The sequence below is a fragment of the Lipophrys pholis genome (assembly GCF_963383615.2).
Source record: "Lipophrys pholis genome assembly, chromosome: 13".
NCBI lineage: Eukaryota > Metazoa > Chordata > Actinopteri > Blenniiformes > Blenniidae > Lipophrys > Lipophrys pholis.
The window spans coordinates 13608416-13629783 of NC_137632.1; the positions used below are offsets into that span (position 1 = coordinate 13608416).

Below are 21368 nucleotides of genomic sequence, written 5' to 3' on the forward strand. Positions count from 1 at the left end.
ATGGAGTCTGGAGGGTGGCTGGAGTCCCCGCCCCCATCACCGGCCCTGTCCTCCTCTTCAAACGGCTCCTCACCGGCCCCTCCTCAGGCACTCACCGCCGAACACAGTCCAGCCCATAGTCCTGAAATCAGCTCTCATCTCACCGCCCGTGGTATGTAAACACTTTACTATTATTATCTCAGACTTAACTGAGAAATACATTAAGCAGGGACTCAAGCTCTAATCTAACTACAGGTGTGAATCATTTTCAGGTCATTATGTTTGATTGTTTCACTCGCATTTCACCACGTTGGGCACACTAATCAGAAAGTCCTCGAAACTATTTTACGGTGAAATTTAAGCATCCACAGTCACCCACACAACAGCCTTTGTCTCTGCATGTAAATATCATTAACAAACTTTACAATCAGTCGACACTTTACGGCTCCATTTCCTCGCAAACCTTCGAAGTGACAGACCTCTTAGAGCAACCGTCCAACAACATTTTCTGAAAATTTGGAAGTCGAAGACACCCTCCAGTCTTAACGTGGCTATGACAGCTTTGATATGAATGAAAAGGCTGTTGAATTAATAAATGCCAACAATTAAAGGGCTTTGTATGCCCTTGTGGATTTCTTTTGACAACCTTTAGCTCCAGTTTATCTTGTGTGATTTGACATGTCTGTCAGCCGCACACTGTGCATGCAGCCACCGACATCCCCTGTTTCCTCTGAATACTAATTGTGGCCAAAGAGCCATTATGCATCGAGCTGTGGTGACGCATAAGCTGTCAGATTACCCCCTGACCACAAAATAACGCGCACATTTACATACCATGCTTTGTAATTATATTTTTTTTCTTTTTCATGATAAGATGCCCCAAAAGTAGTGTTTTATTTTTTGAATTTTTTTATTTTTTTTGTCATGCTGTCACAATGAGGCACACAGAGACATGCTCATGCATTATTCATTTTCATGTCCTCACATCAAACGTGCACTGAAATTTCCCAGATAATTTATTTTGGACCGAACGCTAAATGCTGAAAGCGCATTGGCACCTCTGTAGTCACATCGTTGTTATGAGTATCAAGTAAATTGAGTTCCTTCAAAGATTTCTTATCCCCCTGTGGGAAAGTAGGGAGAAAAAAAAAAAGGGATATCACATGCCCACTGATAGCAGCAATCTTTTGAACAGAATTACAATCATGCTTTCATACTTTTGCAGGCTGCTTAACTGCTCCCACTCTGCAAGCTTATATCGGAAGCTTTCCTTTTAATGCACCGCCTCAGATTGTATTAAACAGAGTTAGAGCAAGTGTTGGATCCAATATTGGTGTCTTCAGTGAAAACCTTTAGAATTGTATACTTGCCTCTGAATACAGCACAGCATACATGCAGTACACAAAGACCAAGGCGTTGTTTCAGCGCACCCCTGAAGAGCTGATTTATTTAATAATATACAAATATGCAAAAATAGGACTCAACAACATGGTGGAAAATGGAAAAATAGCTTCACTAAATTGCCAGATTAATTGTTTTATTGATTGATGTTGTTGTTGTTGTTGTTGTTTTTTTTAACTAATAATATTCTTTGTTCTCCAGAAGATTTGTCACAGACGGCCAGAGAGAAACACGTGAATATATCTGGCACCGCCGGTGGTTTTAACCTGACCAGTCACCCAGCCTTTGGGCTCTACACATCCAGTGCAGCCCACTCAGAGTTTGGAGGCCTAGGAAGTCTGGGTTTGTCTGCCATGGCTGCTCACTCACAGTTCTCCACAATTCCAGGTGAGACAGCTGATGATTGAGCTGAATTTTTAAAATTGTGATGGTAATTCTTTTTATATATAGAATGAAGTTACTGTCAGAAGTTCCCAGCATTTCTTTTGCTGTCTATACTGCATTTTTAGTTTGGCAATGTGACTGTCCTGCCCACAAACTTGGGCTCTCAGCTTATCTACTGTATATATACGCATGAAATGATGTCTGACTTAAGTATCGCGTTACTCTTCAGATTGGTGGCGTTCACCTGAAGTACTCGCCAGAGGAGCAGCAGCCGTCTTTCCTACTCTTCTCGGGCTGCATCCTGCATTTGTATCAAGCTTGCAGAGACACAATGCAGCTCATTTACAATCCTGCACCTCAGGTAAAAGATGTGGCCCTAAATGTAAAGTTTTTTTTTTTTTAAAACAATAATTCCATAAGATTTTTTTGTGCCTTGTTCTATAATAATGATGATCCACATTTTGAGACATTCTTACGAAGTACGCACAGGGATTTACTTTTAAAATGCTTCTAAAATAGTTATTATACTTCAGTGTAATTCATTTTTTGTCATTAGTGTGGGCCGCGTTTGACTTTTATTGATAGGCCTGAAGAGTGGCTATTTAAGAAAAATGCACAATGTCAATCTGTGTAGGCGTGAATGGAGCGATAAATGGCAGGAGTGCATCCAGTGCTGCGGTGAGCACCAGTTTATTTCCAGCGAAGGTGAATAAAGAGGAACCTCAAGCCGACGGTAGTCGGCGCAGAAGGAGCAGCTGTGAGCTGGGCCGCCTATGCCTGAAGACCGAACGGAGAACCGAGGAGAAGGTTAATATTTTGCCATGTTCACGAACCGCGCTGTTCTGTTAAAAGACAATCCCATCTTTTTGTCCTGTGGGGCGTAATTTGATTGATTTGAGTTTGATTTCACATTTTGTTTTCACTAAGAAACCCTGCGAAAGACAAGCAGAGACGTCCAGCATGAGTGGCAGCCAATCAGGGTCTCTGACAGAAAGCTCCACTGACAGCGAGGAAAGCAGCAGTGACAACATGGGGGAAGAAGAAGAAGATGATGATGATGACGATCAGAGCAGCGACAGTGAAGACTCTGACTCTGAGAAAGAGAGAGCCGGTAAAAGGAAAGCCACAGTAAGTGTCCCTGTTGTGTTTTGTATTGAAGACGTTTAATTTTAAATAGTTCTGAGGAATTCTTAAAATCATCTGAAATATTTGTAATCATGTATTGGTAGATGAACACAAACAACCAGTAAGAATTATAGTAATATAGACACAACAATAACCCATTCATAATATACGACCAAAAAGTGGTTCATATAAACATATACAGTTTGGAGTTACTGGCCATAATTATGCCAATGTGCATAAATTGTATGTATACATATAAATACATATTAAAGGAGTGAAAAAAGCATATAATAGCCCACCATTTTCCAATAAGTCATTAATTAAAGATAACAAGGTTATTCCACATTTAATAAATATATCCAGATATTGAATCTATCCAAATTATTGTTTATTTTATAGTATATTACCATATTGTTTCATGATGCACATTTAAGTTCTAAATATGGGCCATAGTATCCAATATCTGTGTATGCATAGAAGATGGAATTTATGAACATTATACACGATTTCTATTTGAAGTCGGTTTCAAATTTGAATTTATGATAAATTTCCTATAAAGTCAAGAAAAAGAGAAAATACGATTTCCATCGATTTCTTTGACACAAGCACCATTTTCGGCACGACTATTATCTGTTAAGAATCAGCATATTCAAAGTCTTTCAGAGTTTCACTCCACATACGGGCACACGGAATGTTTAGCTTTTTCTTTTGTGTGTAACAACTGCAGGCACACCGCTGAGTAGAAGACAAATTAAAGAGATAAAAGTTTTCTTTTTTTGTTGTTTTTGTTTTCAATGTGACAAATAAGTAAAATGTCTCAAACTATTCTCTGTTCAGTAATTGTTAGTTGGTTTGTTAAAAGCAGATACACTGGTGGGTGGCAAACTGAATGTATGTGCGAGCTGACAAAGCTGCCACTGTGAGGCTTTCCCAGCAGGAGCCGACATGACATTCTGTCTTCTCTCTGTTTTCCTCATCCTCCTACTCAGTGGTCGGCACAAAACGAGAGTAAAAAGAAGAGGCCTCGCCTCGCTGGTAGAAATGCAGCGCCAGACCGCCATCGTGACGGCGGTCCTTTGACTTCCACTTATCACGTCCAGACCTGCTCTCGTCCTGCTGGCCTGCCCCGCTCCGCATCGCTGTTTCTCCAGAGCCCCAGGATCTCAAAGGAGGAGAACAAGCCGCACATAAGTGTGATACAGACCACAGGGGTGGCGGTCCACGGCAGCCGCCGAGCACAAGCCCAGGGCGAAGCTTGTCTTCTAACCTTCAGGTCCTCATCCAACGCCTTCAACTTCTCCGACGCGTCCAAACACGTGTCCCCCTTACCCTCAGCGAAGCACGCACCTTCATTGTCCTCGCGAAAGCACAGCTCGTTCTCGTCCCCTCCTCAGCCTCTCGCCCTCTGTTCCCCTAAGAAATCCCTCCTTTCGTCCTCCTCTCCTAAACCTTCCCCTTTGGGTTCAATCAACCCCTTTTCCGACCCGGCTTTACCCAAACCGCCAGCGCAGTCGGCCTCGAAAAAGCCGTCGAGCAAACCAACGTTTCTGATGGCCTCTCGCAGGCTTGTACAACCTGTTGATAATGACGGCATGAACGATAGCAGAGGGAACCTCAAGGAGATTTACAAATTGAAACAGGTGAGCTATATATTTAACGAGGTACAGTATGTTATTCCTCGAGGCCACAGAGTGGCGTCGTGGTGACTATTCTTACCGTGGGCCTTTCTGTGTGGTGTGTGCGTGTTCTCCCTGCACGCACGAGTTCTTTCTCCTGCCACAAAATCTGCATTTCAGGTCAATTGATGACGAAACTGCCCAGCTTACTGTCGGGGCATAGACAGTGGGAATGAGCTCCAGCGGGCTAAAATTAGATAATGTGGTATATAAGATGAAGTGATATTTGTATTCACACTGCTGCTTTCCGATAGATGTACAGTACACCTATTTATTTATTTATATCTCACTAAAGTATATGGAAAGAGTGACCGCATTAAAGCCCACAAGTACGTTTCTTTCCGTTACATAGTAGTAGTCCTGTTTTTAATTTTGATTTCGTGTCGATCATTGTTTTAAAAATGAAACTTCAAAAAACCCCACTGTCCTTTCACGACAGAGCATGAATGGTCATACATCATTATCAGGGCTTTCATTTGTCCTAATGAGCATCTGACCACTACATGACTAGAAGTGACAATGTGTTTAGCTCTATCGGGAATACTTCACACAACTGACAAGCAATTAGCTCTGTTATGCTTGGGGATGTTTGTTATCAAGAGAGAGAAATTGGCCTCTTTTCCAGGACTCAGTTATTGTCACTCTTCTGAGAAGGAGGCAAAATATAGCAATCCGTAACAAGAGGGTTATAATTCGCATGATGGTTGTACATTAAATGCAGGCTTTTGATTGCCAGAGTCTGACAATGGCAACAAATGCAAGATGACAGCTAACGTCTCATGATGGCACAAAGCCAAACAATTTTGAAAATATTTCTCCGCAGCAGCCGGTTTTTCTCTATTGTTGTTCACAAGCCTGAGCCTGTTCTTCATTGTCCCTGTCACTTATCACACCTTAAATTCTTCATTTACAGCCCACAGTAATGTAATGTGAGTGACAGTTTGTGTAATAACTTCCTCGTTTCTTTGTTTTTTTCCCTTTATTATTGCATTTTTATTCATGAAGCCCCTCAATCCCAAGGATCCTGTGAAGCAGACTTTCCCTCCGCAACCAAAGAACCAAAGCTGGTATAAAAGTCCTAATCTATTCTATTGCTGTGTATACCACCTAAATATTTATCCGATACATTAAGCAGTGATTTTTTATTTATTTTTTTCTGCCTGTCTCAATCAGCAGTAACACCAACCTGTTCCTGAACCTCCACTCGAATGGAGCCATCAATAGTGCAGTTCAGGATGCACCTTTAGCCCTCATCACGAACCCGCAACGGCGGAGTGGTACCCCCAACAGCAAGCCACTGGCAGCTTCCAGCCCCTCGGACCCAATGCCCATGAACCTGAGCATTGGCAGCAGGGATGTATCGGGTACCTCTGCATTCCCGCACACATCTTCTGACTCATCGGGGCTTCCTCCCACACCGGGGAAGACTGAGACCCCCAAGACTGTGACTATGGGAAAGACCCTCACTAAAACCAACTCGCCCTTGGCCAGAGGCAGTGAGTCTGATTTCCAAAGCAGCAAAGACTCGGATGAAGACGAAGATGATATGGACGATGAAGACTCTGGCAGTAGCATTTCAGGTTAGACTAACCAAAGCATTTGATTTAATAGCCTTTGCGAATGGAACCTGTGTGAGACTACCGGCACTCTGTGGATTATGTGAATGAGGAATAATTATTAGGGTCTAATTCAGCTTTCTTTGTCTCTTTGCGGCACACTGGAATCCCCCGCAGAGGTGGAGAGCAATCTCGTGATTGACACTGATGGCTCTGAGGACAATGTCAAGGAGTGCCCGGAGACGGAAGCTGACAGTGCTGCACATAGGGCTCCTCCACAAGCAGCTGAAGTGTCGACTATTCGCAAGTCCTCATCTTCCGTGAACATCTCAACCTTCATCTCCCTGCTCAATCTGCAGATTAAGACGGATCCCAGTTTACACAGTAGTTTAGAGACCCCCACTACCAGCACCACAACGTGGAGCAAACAGACCCCATCCTATAGCTTCACGACAGTGCCAGGTAGTATGTCTGCTTTCATGTGATTCATATACAAGCGCCAGGTCTTTGTTATGTTACCATTATTTGCTCTGACGATAACGTCTGATCCTCAGTCACCATGGTGAGATCTTATTATTAGAAGAAAATGATGTCACTAATTGTTTTGATGTTGTTGGATGTTGCTTTCACTTTAATAACCCAGCCAGATGCTTTATACATCTGATATTTAATGACTCAGAGTGTTGTGTTCCTGAAAGACATGGATCCTGACCTGAGTAATACTTGTTCCATTTAGTCCATGTTTAATATCTTATCATGGCTTTATGTCATGAAACTCTGGTGATGATTATAAGAATAAAAACAGTATTATATTGTTTTTAGTAAGTAAACATTTTTCCACAGTGTTCAAAACTCGTTAAGGTTTTCCCCCAAAATGTTTTACACCATTTCTACCAAACATCTTTAATTTGGTTGTCATTTATTATTGATGCCCATGTACAGGATGTATTTCTGTTTTCTTTTGGGAGGTAGGTTTTATATTTGCAAGGATACGGACGTCTGGTCATCTTTTGTCCGGTTATTCCTGGAAACAGGCAGGCTTGTGAATTTGCTGGGGTCCAACCGGAGGTGAGATGAGCCATTTCTCCTTTTTTTTTTTTTTTTCTAGGCACAGTGAAGCGAAGGCGGATCACAGATGAGCGACTTCTGCAATTGCCTCTTGATTTTGGGTGAGAACTCTCGTGCCTGCACTTTTCATTAAAAGCAACACATGCAGGTTTGGTGGTGTGACCACGTGCCCTTTGTTTTCACCGTTTGCTGGAGATGAAGTGAAATGCCAGCGCTTCAGTGGCTGAAAAGTGACCTTTCCTAAAACACCACCTTTTGTAAAGGTTTTTTTTTTTCTTTGCGGAGCTGCTGAAGATGCATTTTCTTCATCCACGTCAAGCATGATAGGATTTATCTGACTTAAGTTGTCATCTGATACGGGCTTGAAAGTTGTTCCCTGTAAAGCACAAAAACAAGAAGACAAAGTCACAAATCATTGTGTTCTTCAGGATGCCTTTTGTTATGACTATATTAATACAATAGGTGACATCAGTTTCCATACGGAAAATGCTGAAGTTCTTCTACCATTCCGGCGTAAAAAATGTTTATGATGGTGCACATGAAAGTATACTGTACCACCGAACATCTTCACTCCCCTTTCAGGGGACTTTTTGAGTAGTAAATTATTGTGGGGAGGAAATTAAATTGGGCCCCAGCAGTTCAACGCAAGGGGTTAACTGCATCCAGCCTTGATGCAGACGTGCAACATTAACAGCTCTCTGCACACAACCTTGAACGAGAACAGCCTTTCATCTTTAAGGGATGCTTTTTATCACCAGCTCCACTGGAGACAGAGGCCACAGGGCTTTATTTCAACCTCTGCCCTGTGTAGGACAACCACAGCTGCTCCCCAGCGGAGCTCCAGAGGGGGCTGACGGGGGGGTTGCTCCACGTGAATCATGATTGTTGAGGAATCTGATGACAGCGGACGGCAATAATGGCACGGCAAACATCTGTGATTAAGACCTTCTATTTTGTTTGAAATGTCTTTGTGTAGGTGGCGTCGGGAGACTCGGATCAAGTCTGTGGCAGGTCGTCTGCAGGGGGAGGTGGCTTACTTTGCTCCATGTGGGAAGAAACTGCGTCAGTATCCTGACGTGAATAAGGTATATCCACAATGTGCTTCTCGTTTTAGAAAATAAAAGCAAAGGTAACGCTTTCATCGATTGCATGTACTAATTGCATGAGTGAGGCATTATGCATTTGCTGTTTAGTGGTTGAGAAATTCATTTGGCTTAAGGTCCCTATCTATGCTTTAATTAGTGCGCACTTTTCTCTTGTCTGCAGTACTTAGTCAAGAATGGGATAACAGAAATCTCCCGGGATAACTTCAGCTTCAGTGCCAAAATTAAAGTCGGTGACTTCTACGAAGCCAGAGAAGGATCGGAGGTAAATGCTGCTTCTTTTTTGAGGGTATTTCTAATGGGCAAGATTTTCTGTTGTATCCAGCATGTCCTTTTTTTTTTGGTGATGTTTTATTCTACAATTAACTTTAGGATGTAAGCACAAACCTAATAATTAAACGTAATACTGTGACTATTTGTGGGCTTGATACAAGACGGTGGAATTAAACTGTCACACCTCCATGGTGATTGAGTAAAGTCTGTCTGTTTTCATCTCCTTGTCTGTTTACATCAAATCTCCCAGGGAATACAATGGTTTTTGCTTCCCGAGGATGAGGTTGTCCCCATCATCATAGCGATGGATGGTAGGCGCAACCGTGGCGCCAAGTTTGTGGTCCAGCCGTGTGGTGATGGCCCTGGGGTCGGACAGTGGAATTCCCAACAACCAACTGTTGGTGAAAAAAACTTCCGAGACGTCAGTGATGCCAAGCTGTTACGTAAACTGCAGGCTCAGGGTCAGTTTTCATCATCGAAAAGTTTTGATTGTGTTTTCGAAGTCACTCAATAAGTACATCCATCTTAAAATGCGAGCCTCTATTAAGAAATCAACCAGAGATTTTCCCACCTTAGTACGCATGAATTATAATGGCTATACCACATTTAGCTGAATCAATTATCACACCTGTTGTCTTGTTCATCTGCCAAATACCCCCCCGTGCTGCTGGCTCTCCATATTTGTATTTGCATGGGTATACGTGATCTCCGTCTGGCTGCAGGAGCTTTCTTTGGGAAACCTTTTCTCTCACCCTTTATTGACTTTGATCTGTAAGAGGTGCGTTTTCAAATCAATTTTAGTAAATATACGCTTTAAAAAAAAAAAAGACATACCAAAGCAGAAATATAGCATTAGCTGGGCCAGGGGCCACATAGTGACTGAACCACAAGTTTTACTCAATATAAATATATCCGTTTTTAAAAAAAAAAAAAAAAAAAAGCAGTTTGTTATGTCATAATGACAAGATTCTGTTTGGCATCGGTCAAGTTTTTGGTTCATAGTTTTACTGACAATCATGACGTAGGAACCCTGAATAAAACAAAGCTCACACTGTCAAATTTCTTTGAAAAGACACTTTTTGACCAGTGTTCCATTTGATTTTTTCGTTAACACCTTGCAGGCTGGTCAGGGACAGCCAAAGGGCTGCTTGTGTGTCATATAATCCCCACATTTGGTGTAATGTAATCAAGGTGAGAAAAACACTGCATGTCGGGGGCCCATGTGGTGTTTTACTCACTTTGCTCCTTTGTTCGTTTTCTTGTACTCAAACCACTTTGGCACTTCTCAAAAGGATCTAAGCTCCCCCCCCAGAGGTCATTTTGAAGGGATTTGGGAAATAACTGTAGGTCAGTTTTTCATTAAGGTTTTGAACTCGGCACGGCCTGCGATTTCATGTTTCATTTTTTTGTATTTCATCATCTTGCAGAAATAGCTCGACAGGCAGCTCAGATAAAAACCATGAGAAAACTAGAGAAGCAGGCCATGGCGGAAGCAGCCAAGGAGGCGAAGAAGCAGCGAGGTAAACAGCTGCTCTCGCCACAAACGTTCCTCTAATACTAAATACTTAACTGTGTTTCAATGGCAATTTGCTTGTGTTTTAAAGCGTTAATCGCTGCCGAGGAGCGCCAGAAAAAGAGGGAGCAGATAAGGATTTTTAAACAGCAGGTAAGGATTTTCTTCCCCGTGCATTGTTTAATTTTCCATGCAGAACCTCTTAACTGTCTGCAGCTGCTCTGCTCATGTGGAGAGTTTATGCGCTCCAAGGTCAAAAGGTTTTCAAGCGTAGTTGAATCGCTTCCTAAACTCTCCAAGAAAGTTGCCGTTCTTCAAAATGCAGCACCTTCCTCATCTGCATAGACCCACTATACTTCTCCAGCCCACATCCCCCCCCCCCCCCCCCCCCCCCCTCCACCACTCTATAACATGCATGACTTAACAGTTAATTCATTTGATCTTGCCCTCATCCTTTTACCAGGAGAAGATCAAGCGCATTCAGCAGCTTCGTATGGAGAAAGAACTCCGTGCACAGCAAATTCTTGAGGTTGGTCCTGAAAGCTATTGCAGAAACATTCTAAAACACTTCCTTTCTGCTGTTGATCGGATTTAATAAAAAAAAAAAAAACCCAACCAAAAGCTATTCCTAAATTATGTGGCCCTACTTTTAGTCAGTACATGTGACTAATGCTTAATTGGTTTTTTGCAAAAGTACCATTGAATATGAAAATCTCCTCAGACCATGCTGGAGCTTAATACAAACCGCGGTATTTCATTAAGTAAGAGGTGTGCCCAGAGTTTACCATGGCTAGGTGAAATACCTATTTTGCATTCTCTCACTAATATAAGCTGTGAAGTATTTTAGCCTTTATAAATCAAATTCCAGTTGACACGCTTGGCAAGTGGCTCTTAACAGGATTTTGTTGGGGCTATAATTACTGATAGAAATTTTGCTTAATTTATTCTCACTGCCTGCTGGTGTTTTATAATAACTACGGCCATTTTGTCTTACGGTGTTAATGGGGAAAATAATTATCCCATTGCTCAAGACTTTTGTATGTTAGATTTGATATTATCATGGAGCCACGGGCTTTGTGTACAATCGGTCAACACATACGAAACGGACATATTAATTGAAAGGTGTTTTTTTTTTTTTTTGTCTTGTATTGTATTGTTTTAAATAATAGCCTTAACTAATTGACTACTATCTGTTGTCGTCATGACATCGTAGCATCATTTCCAAGAATATGTATATTTAATATGTATATTTTGCTCTGTTAGTGTTTGCTACACTGTTTCAATGTTGATTCTCCTTTTGAGTATTTTGCTTGTGGTGCGCTCCGTGTCTGTGTTTTGAATGAGTATCAGTTGCTTCTGTACCGTGACCTCCAGACCTGTTTTGCATACGCAGGAGAAAAGAAAGAAAAAAGAAGCTGCGGCCTACGCCAAAATAATGGAAGCTGAAAAAAGAAACAAGGTGAATGAGATGGGATTTATGAGCCTTTTTTTTTTTTTTTTTTTTTTTTACTGTTTTAGTCAGCGTCGCCTGGAGTCTCAAACTTCATTAGTCAGTCCTTAATGTCCCCCACACTTCCTCTCTTGATCTTTTCCCCTGCCAGACTTAGTCTTTAGATTTTTTTTTTCTTTTTTTTTTTTTATTGTTATTGGTCAGCTGCACTGCTTCTCCCTGTTGGATTGTAATTTAAGAAAGGATTGTTGTCTTTTAGATCTGCCAATTTAAATGTAAAGTTGATACAAAATAGCTCAGTAAGATTAAAAAAAAGGATGTTTTATTTTATGACTTTACAATAATGTCGACATTTTTGGTTTCTAATTGATCATCTTGTTTTTGAAGGAGAAAGAGCTCCGACGACTGGAAGCTTTTATACTGAAGCACCAGGTAGGCATATTGTTCTTGACCACCTTGAATTTGTATGCAACTCTACATATTTATAATTAATTATATTTTGTTGGAATTTGATTTTCATGTGTTATCTTCTATTTCTTAATCCTTTGCCAACTGTTTCTCCCAGGAGTTGGAGAGGCATAGACTAGACATGGTATGATTATGATCGTTTCTCTGCATTTAACAACTATATGTGAATGGCTTGTGGTAAATGGTTGCCATCGTAGCAATGGGCAAAGTGTCGTGTTGTCTGTAGTTGTTCAACTGTTGTCTGCATGGCTTTCCTCACAGCAGGGCACTTCACATGCTTGTCATAGTGGTCTCTCAGATAAAACACATCCATCACATATAGTGTATGCTAAACATTTGACCAGAATGCAAAACACATCCTTACAGAATCTAATGGATTTGACTCCCTCAAAATGCATCTGTGTTGTGTGGACAAAAATAGAAAATATAACAGTTGGATGTTGTGCTGGTTTCTCATCATGTGGTTCTTGATTGGACTGAATCAATCATCCTTGTGCTTGTAGTTGTAACACATACCTGCTGCTCACATTCAGATTAATATTGCAATTACTCTTTCATCCCCCCCCCCCCCCCCCCCCCCCCCCAACTCTGTGTCTTTATGTTGATGTCATGGTAAAATGTGCACCATTGACCTTTGCTTAAGCTGCTATTGTGCATGTCGCCTTGTGAGTCATGTCTCTTTTCTTCTCTTGAACTGATTACTACAGAGGGTCAGTTTGATATGTGTGTGCTCTGATAGGAGAAAGAAAGACGCAAGCAGCACATGATGCTAATGAGGGCTGTGGAGGCCCATAAGAAGGCAGAGGTGAGTGATTTCAGTCTGCACCTCGGGCAGATCTGTTTTTGTATGCAAGATATATATGTACGAATAAAGATCCTAACCTGTTGCTGTCACACCAGATGTCTCACCAAAGCCCATTCTAAAATCCGGTACCTGTGCAGATCTTCATCTGAATATGTAGAACCTGGGAGATAAATAGGTTTGATTGAGGACGGCCGGATCTGTAAATATTGTAAGGATGCTCAGGTGCACAATGGAATTGAATCAACTATTAATTTTCATTCATCTTTTATGGAGTTACAATAAATATTGCTCGGAGAACTATAAGGAGTGGATAAGGGGTTGCTTTTTTGTGCTGAGAGGGTGAAAAATCAATCCAAGATCGAATATGTCTCCGTAAATGTAAACGAGGTTCTTCTGATACGAATTAGATGACGTATTTGTCAGCGTTGGATAGTTAGTGTGAGCAGGCTTGTACTTATGAGCTGTGTCTGTGGGCTCTTCACGTTTGATGATACTGGTTTGTTGCGCTGTGAGATGCTGGTCGGATCTGAATTGCTTGAAACTAAACACTGGTAATTTAACCCTTTTGTGCTGTTTGAGATATTTCTTAATTTATTTTCTTGGATGTTACTGACTTTCCAAAGTCCCTAAATATAAAGCTTAATGCATATCATTTAGATACAATCAAATATTTAGGAAAGTTTAAAACTGACTAACAACACACATCTTTTACGACTTTTTCTCTATATTTCCCTAAAAAACTGTAAAATATTAGACAAGGTTGTTGCAACCGGATTTTTCACACGCATCCACAAGCGACACAAAGATCTTAATGTTTAGCAAAGCTTTCTCTGAAACCAGTAACTTATCTGACTTATTGTTATTAGTCTAAAATAAACTTAAAGGAATATCAAGGAACTTATATTAGCAATGACTTGGCTGATTACTGGTTAACACGTCTACTTGTCCTGTGTATGGCGTAGCAGGCAACCTGTCTGACTCGATGTCAAATGTTTTTGATGATGTAGCACAGTGGAGATCTGCTTCACCTCGTGGAGCACTGCTGAACGCTGCCTGCAGCAGAGACATTATACCTGCTCTAAGCAAGTCTTTCATTTTGCCGCAGGAGAAAGAGCGTCTGAAGAAAGAAAAGGAGGATGAGAAGCGGCTCAACAAGGAGAGGAAACTGGAACTCAGAAGGCTGGAACTGGAAAAAGCGAAGGAGTTGAAGAAGCCGAATGAAGACTTGTGTTTAGCAGATCATAAGGTATTCACACGCTGTGGAGCTGGTGACAGATGAAAATGTGAGTGCATGTATGTCACCACGGATCAAGCCCATCTGTGGAGTTTATGTGAGAGCAAAGATTGGATTTTCCATCAGTTCAGGGATTTTTTTTTCCCCCCTCTCCCATAGAAATGAACCGGTATAATTACTGTAGGAGCTATAGGCATGAAGATTAGAGCTAGATTTCATGATTTTTTGGGGTTTTATTGTTTCACTACCGAAAAAGATGCTTAATATCATTGAAAGCACCTGGAATTGATTGAAACGGGAGAGTTATACATTAAGAACACTGCCACCAAGTGGCTACTGAAGCCATCACACTGACAGGCAACGTTTACATTAGATACTTATGACAAGTCCTGAGGTGAAATTGTCATTATGCCTCTTTAACATATTTCACAGACTAACTAACTAACCTCAAACAGTAAACCCTCTTATTTTGAAAAAATATCTATTTGATGTTTTAGTTAGAATCAGTGTTTTGTAATTATGGTGAAAATATTGCTATCTTATGACGTGCAGAGCATCTTTTGTTTTGCTTTTCAATAATTGATAATGATGACAGTAATTTTTATTTTTTTTTGTCATTACTTTTCTCCAGCCCCTTCCAGAGTTGTCCCGTATCCCCGGTCTGGTCTTGTCAGGAAGAACCTTCTCTGACTGCCTGATGGTGCTGGAGTTTCTGCACAGATTTGGAAAGACCCTGGGTTTGGGCTTAGAAAATTCAAACGTGCTCACCATAAATGACCTTCAGGAGGGCTTACTCAATATTGGCGAGAGTATGAGCGTGGTGCAGGACGTGTTAGTTAACATGCTCTCTGCAGCTTTGCGTGATCCCGGTATGCCAGCAAATCACAAGGTGAGTGTCTGTCATTGTCATCGCTCATCTCCTGCGTTTCTAGAGCTTATTCAACCACAAATTCTTGCCGAAACATAAATTACACACGCATCCACCTTGGACCCAGCAAATTGACTTGCATCCTCTGTGTTTGACGAGTTTGTCTTTAATCATTTGATCGACTATGATGTGTTTTACTGGAGTTCTGTACCACAAATAAACTGAAAAAAGAAACACTTTTTCGCTCGAGTCCCAGGTGGTAGAACATTTGTGACAACGCGATGGTGGCAGTTTGTTCCCAGCTAACCAGTTAAATCACATATTTTAGAATTATTCAGCTCGTTTGCACGGCCGGTCTAAATGAAGTCTCTTTAGCAGGTTATCAGATTTTAAAGCTCTTAGACATTTTACATTTAGCTCATCGTTTCAGTTCATTCCTCAAGGCCATTTGTCTCGCCGTGTTCTAGGGTGTGATCATGCCTTTATGCGAGTTTGCTAATCTTCTTTGTAAGAGGCTATTCAGACTGTTTGGTAGACACCAGGAGACATTTACATACAAAGGGCATTCAAAAGTCCAAATAAACATTGAGTAGGTTTCATAATAACCTTCACATCCTGGATTTGACGCATCCTGGGGGACAAATAAGCACTTAGCAGCAGGAAGAGATAATTGCTTTGAAAGCACGGCTCTCTACAGGCACCTGTTGTCAATCTACTATCTATTTACTTAACGTTATAATACACAAACCAACCCTTGTTTAAGCTGAGTGGTTTGAAAACAAAAACAGACTTTACAATTTATTTATTTATTTTTTTTACTTTTCTTTTAGAGCAAGACCATCTTGGGGGACCAAGTGACTAATGTAGAGATCAACCGAGACAACGTGTCTGAGATCCTGCAGTTGTACATGGAGGCTCACTCTGAACAGACGGAGGCTGCCGTCAGCCTCATGACTAAAGCTTTTCAGGCCCACAGTCCATCACAGAAGGCCTCTATGCTTGCATTCCTGGTTAATGAGCTTTGCTGCAGTAAAGCTGTGATCAGGTACGAGCCACATTTCCCTCTGAAACACACAGTGTCTGTTTGCTCCAGTTGACAGTTAACACCGCTTAGGTTTTTTTTTTTTTTTTTTAAATGTTTGATTTTTGAGAGAGAACTATGCACATGATACATTTACAGTAGATCTTGTCCTTTGAAATGAATGCATAAAGCATTTCAAAGTCAAACATAAAGGCTGTTTTGTTCACAGAGGCTTCAGCTGTAATAAAATAATACAAAGTGTGGTAAAATCTATGACAAATCATGGTCTGATAGACAGTTTCCTGTGGTTGCATCAGGCGATGTGTCACCATTTTTCATTAGTGCTAGACTTTGAAAACAGGTCTGATGCACACGGAATACATTAAGAATACCTCGCACTCATCTAATTTTCAAAAAGGTCACAGAAATGCCAGTTTCAATATTGTCTGATGTTTTCCAGTGAAATCGACAAAAACATTGATTGCATGACCAACCTGAGAAAGGATAAGTGGGCTGTCGAAGGAAAGCTCCGCAAGTAAGCATAAATGTGACGTTAGCTTCGTGTGTATGTGTACTCAGAGTTATTAAATGACTAAATAAGACGTTACCTTCTTTTTCTCTCTCTTTTTCAAAGGCTGAGGAGCATTCATGCCAAAAAGACCGGAGGGAAAGACAGCGGTGTAGGAGCGGAGGACAACCACACCATTGCCATCCCCACGATCAGAAACAAGCGCAAGAGAAAAGAAGGGGACAGTGAGGAAGAGGAGGACGAATACGACGACAGCTACAACCAAGGAGATGACGTGGAGGAGGACGAGGAAGAACTGGGAGGGAAGAAAGGAAAGAAAGTGGATATGTGTGACGAGGAGGTCAGTGTTAACCCGATTCCCGTGCTTGAGCCGGGAGCTTCATCAGTGTTTATCACAGTGAATATCAGCCTCTCAATAATGAAACCTTCTGTCCAGGATGACAGTGTTCATTCAGCCAGCATTGAGGAACTGGAGAAAGGGATCGAGAAAGAATATAAGGTAAGTTGAACCCTTGCAGACCTTTCATTTTAAGTTGAACTCTTTTTAAGAGATTCATACTTTACTGTCCTGCACTTTATTCTCACTTTAGCAGCGGAGTCAAATTAGACAGAAGTTGCTTGACTCGTCTCACTCCCTGCGCTCGGTGATGATTGGCCAGGACCGATACAAGAGGCGCTACTGGGTCCTTCCACACTGTCACAGCATCTTTGTCGAAGGCTTGGAGAGTGATGAAGGTGCGAACCAGAACTCGAGGCTCAGATTGTTTTTTTTTTCTCCTGCCAGTGTTCAACATGTAAAACAGTCAACTCTTAATTAGTCCCTCTAGGAAACTGTGATATTTTCAGTACAACAATCATTGTAAACTCCAGTGTTTACCCGTGTTTGCAGATTTCACTGCAATTTTTCTACATCGGACACACTGATAAGACCAAACATCTTCAACATTAAACATACTGTATATAGGAAGTTGATATTACGGTATGTAGAAACATGCCGACAAAATGACCACAAAGGATCATAAGAATGGGTGAACTTGTATAGTGAGAAACAATTTCCAGACAGTTCGGCATTGAAGTAAGGTTGACCTTTGTTTACACACTTGGTGCACCACATTGTGGAGGAACATGGAGAAAATGCATTGGTGCAAAACAATGAACAACAACCTAGAAGATGGGCATGTTTTTCCCATTACATTGCTTCGTTTAAAGAGCTACTTTAATCCACTGGGATCTCTTTGGAAACATTGTGGGATCCAGTATTTTGAAGCTTATTAAATAACACTATATGACATCAGTTGCTACTATTTTTGTATTGTGCATTAAGAAAATTGCCTGAGTTAGTGATTATATGACACTTTTTTCAGAACGCAGGAGCTTCAAATATTCCCCTGATTTTAAGGTTTTGAGAAATTATTGCAATTATGACGTTCACATGGTTGGCTTTGAAAAACAGTCATTTAAATGTTGTTTTTGAAACTGCTCAATGTTTCCAAACTGACATTGTTTTCATGTTTTTCAGACTCTGAAGAGCTCGAGGAGTGGAAACAACCGAAAGCTGTTGAGGGGATCAAGGGAAAAGAGGAGCACCTGGAAGAAGCAAACGAGCCAGGAGTGTCCAGCACCAGCGCGAACGCTGATAAAACTGTGCCAGATTTCCAGAAGGACAAAGACAATCTCTTTCTTCAAAAACCTGGCTCCCCATCAAAGCTCAGCCCGCTGCTTGAAGTGGCCAAGATGGCTCAAGATTCATCCATCAATTCTCAAAGCAGTCATCCTGCTGAAGTTTTTACCAGTGCACCTTATCCCTTATGTCCTACCTCACTGACCGCCACTACTCAGCAGGGACCAATAGATAAAACAGATGCCTTGGCAGCATCTCTGCTCACTGATAGCCAGCTCAAAAGCAGCCAATGGATGAACCATAGCCCTCAGTCCGTCCTCCATTACGACCAGCTGTCCAACATACTGACTGAAAAAAACAACCAGTGGTTCAGCCTCTTGCCTCGCTCCCCTTGCGAGGAGTCCTCTGTGACAACTGGCTGCAGTCCTCCAGCTTCCTCCTCTGCACAACCCGTCAGGACCGATTCCCCCTCTGTGCCTTCCTCTAATCCTGCAGCTGGAACTGACTGCAAAGCTGGGATCAATAATATGATGTCGCCTATCCATCAGGTAGGTGTTGTACAATATTGGTGTCTCATCTTCAAAGTAAGCCTCAGGTTATGTTGTTTTTTTTGTGTGCTGACAAGTTTTGAAAAAAGTATATAATGCATAAAGGTTATTCTTAAGTGTGAGAAAGTATAAATGTATTATAAATGCTTTCATCAAACACCATGCCCTAATAGTGGCACACATTAGTCATCTGTTCTGATATTTGTGTCCTCTCAGCAAGTAACGCCTGGTATTCATCAAAGCACACTGCCACAGTGTGGCATGTTCAGCCCAGCGACAACTAGTCTGCTTTTCTCTGGCACTTCTCCATCACCCGTGCTGGATCACGGCTCCCAGCATGCGGAGGGTGACGGAAACAAGGAGAATAGCAACACTGTCAACGAGAGCAAGACACCAGCGCCCCCAAGTGACAACCTCACTTGTGCTTCACTCCCTGCTGTCGACATGGTCAAGACCCAGGACTACTCGACTCCTCAGCCTATCCCAGAGGGTAAGAGTGGCACACTGCCACTATACACAGATCACACATGCTGGACTCATGACATCTGTTGCTATGAGACCACGAGGAAACATGCTGTGATCACAATCAAACAAATTCCCCATATTGGTTTTCAAAAAGTGTACAGTGGTACTTTGTTACTGGTTCGGCAGAGATGCTGCGGGGCTGGTGGACCGTGTCGGACAATGAGAACCTGCAGAGCCTGGCCCAAGCCCTGCACAGCCGAGGCATCAGAGAGAAAGTCCTTCAGAAACAGATTCAAAAACATATGGAGGACATGGCTCTTCTCTCTGCAGACAGCAAAGCCGGTTTTTATATATTTTCTTTGCCCTCTCAACATTTAATCCTCATGCAATGACAGATCTTGTGTGGTGTGGTACCTCTGGAGATGTAAGCAAGTTTTCAGCAGAGAATAGCTGGCTGTAAATTTTTTGATGTGTCTTTGGTGCCAGCAATCGATTTAACAACGCTGGAAAAGCAGAAGCTAAGCAAGGAGATGGTGGAGGACTGGTGTGTGGAGGAGCGTGCCATGAAGGTGGACATTGCTCTGCTGCAGCAGGTCGAAGCTCTGGAGAGGAAGGTCATCGCGGCGGGCCTGCAGGTCAAGGTACTGGAAACTTGAGTGTCCGAACCTGTTTTACAGCTTAAACACCTCTAAACACCTATTTTAGATGCAACTTTGTAGTCAAAGATTATTACGATACTTGAAAGTACATTAGATTTAGGTTAGTGCGACCTTTGTGCAGTGGGTGGCAGTAGTGGGTCAATGTGGTTCTGAGTTTCAGCAGTTTGCTGTCAATTATTGCCAAGCGCTTCAGTGTTCATCAAATTGTTTCTCATGTAAAACAACAAAACAACTACCGCTGCTGCTGTTTATTTTTTGACTTAAGGCGAGATTCACTGCTCCATCTTGTGGTTCCAAGTGGTATTACAGGACATGATGTGACTGGCTAGCCTGTCGACTTCAGTAAATTTCTCGGAAACATTCACAGTTATTTTCAAATGCGGTTCACTAAGAAATGTGCATATTGCAACTGTAAAAAGTTTATTGTGACTCTGATTTCTCTGTCAGGGATGGAAGTGCCCTGAGCCTCAGTCAGACCGCGAGGATCTGATCTATCACGAGCACAAGCCCTCTTCTTCCCCACCTCTGCCTAACAAGGGCCAGAGAGAAAACGACGGCCAGGAGGACTTCCCGGGCTCTGTCGTGCGACGACCCAACAATCCCCTCGACATAGCCGTCACCCGCCTTGCAGATCTGGAGAGACACATCGAACAAAGGTCTGCATGATGAATTGAATTGGAATAAATGCTGACGTTCCCTGTCTGCAGTAGAGGCACTGTCATGTTCCACAGATTGTGTTATTTTCTGTCTTGCGTTCTGTGACCTGACAGCAGTGAGGAGGAGGGGGTTCCAGAGATGAGACTGTGGCGTAAAGCCGTGGGCCAAGTCCACGGCTCGGCTCAGCTGTCGCTCTGCATTCAGCAGCTGCAGAAAGCCATCGCCTGGGATTCAGCTATCACGAAATCGGTGCGTGTCACCTGACTGGTCTCCGGCAACGATTTATCCGTATCATTTCACGTGTTTAACAGGGATGTGGAGCTCACGGCAAAATGTGCTCTCTTTAGGAAGATGAATGATTCACAGTGCATGTGTTTCTCATCTCATGTCATAAAATGGAATGCATTATGGATCGCAGCGCCACATTCATGTTGATGGCGTGAAAACACATACCAGTAAATCTCCTAAAAATGGCAAAGGAGAACACTGCAAGTCTAACGGTGGAGAATATGTGTTTATAGTTTATAATATATCAACATAGGCGGCAACCATTTTGGAAAATAGCATGGTCACAAATATGGGTCATCCAAAACGCCTGGCTTCACAGACCTGCACAAATCACTTCATTTTATTGTGACATTCATTCTCTCGGGTCGGATTTGTCCCTAAAAATGGAGGCGTGACGCTCATTTGCCTGCATCCTTCGTGGTCTTTTCAGCACTGCCAGCTCTGTCAAAGGGGAGATAATGAGGATCTGCTCTTACTTTGTGACGGCTGTGACCAGGGCTGCCACACTTACTGCCTTAAACCCAAAATCATCACAGTACCTGAGGGAGACTGGTTTTGTCCTACTTGCGTCATGAAGGTATGTATGTTTTTATTTTGGTACTCTTGATCCTCTTTTTTTTCTCAACACCTCAGCAATAGATAGTATATTTTGTGTGCCACTACAATCTTTTGAGTGC

The 21368-nt window shown here is 42.1% G+C and overlaps 1 protein-coding gene across 1 annotated transcript in view; it reads left to right on the top strand.

Annotated features, from left to right (window-relative positions):
* LOC308118675 (bromodomain adjacent to zinc finger domain protein 2B-like) overlaps nt 1-21368 on the top strand; it is a gene marked incomplete at its 5' end in the record, with an annotated part of 22807 nt that continues 1439 nt past the window's right edge. The window contains 33 exons of the mRNA XM_080478185.1: nt 1-151; nt 1582-1767; nt 2399-2571; nt 2692-2892; nt 3879-4529; nt 5571-5632; nt 5739-6145; nt 6299-6583; nt 7230-7290; nt 8166-8274; nt 8456-8557; nt 8816-9026; nt 9993-10085; nt 10170-10231; nt 10542-10607; nt 11472-11537; nt 11916-11960; nt 12094-12120; nt 12736-12801; nt 13907-14047; nt 14667-14924; nt 15734-15948; nt 16385-16459; nt 16559-16793; nt 16890-16952; nt 17044-17188; nt 17973-18622; nt 18839-19112; nt 19274-19429; nt 19574-19728; nt 20194-20402; nt 20517-20652; nt 21122-21268. Coding sequence (XP_080334311.1) covers nt 1-151; nt 1582-1767; nt 2399-2571; nt 2692-2892; nt 3879-4529; nt 5571-5632; nt 5739-6145; nt 6299-6583; nt 7230-7290; nt 8166-8274; nt 8456-8557; nt 8816-9026; nt 9993-10085; nt 10170-10231; nt 10542-10607; nt 11472-11537; nt 11916-11960; nt 12094-12120; nt 12736-12801; nt 13907-14047; nt 14667-14924; nt 15734-15948; nt 16385-16459; nt 16559-16793; nt 16890-16952; nt 17044-17188; nt 17973-18622; nt 18839-19112; nt 19274-19429; nt 19574-19728; nt 20194-20402; nt 20517-20652; nt 21122-21268 — 5883 coding nt within the window. The remainder of the gene's footprint in view (nt 152-1581; nt 1768-2398; nt 2572-2691; nt 2893-3878; nt 4530-5570; nt 5633-5738; nt 6146-6298; nt 6584-7229; nt 7291-8165; nt 8275-8455; nt 8558-8815; nt 9027-9992; nt 10086-10169; nt 10232-10541; nt 10608-11471; nt 11538-11915; nt 11961-12093; nt 12121-12735; nt 12802-13906; nt 14048-14666; nt 14925-15733; nt 15949-16384; nt 16460-16558; nt 16794-16889; nt 16953-17043; nt 17189-17972; nt 18623-18838; nt 19113-19273; nt 19430-19573; nt 19729-20193; nt 20403-20516; nt 20653-21121; nt 21269-21368) is intronic.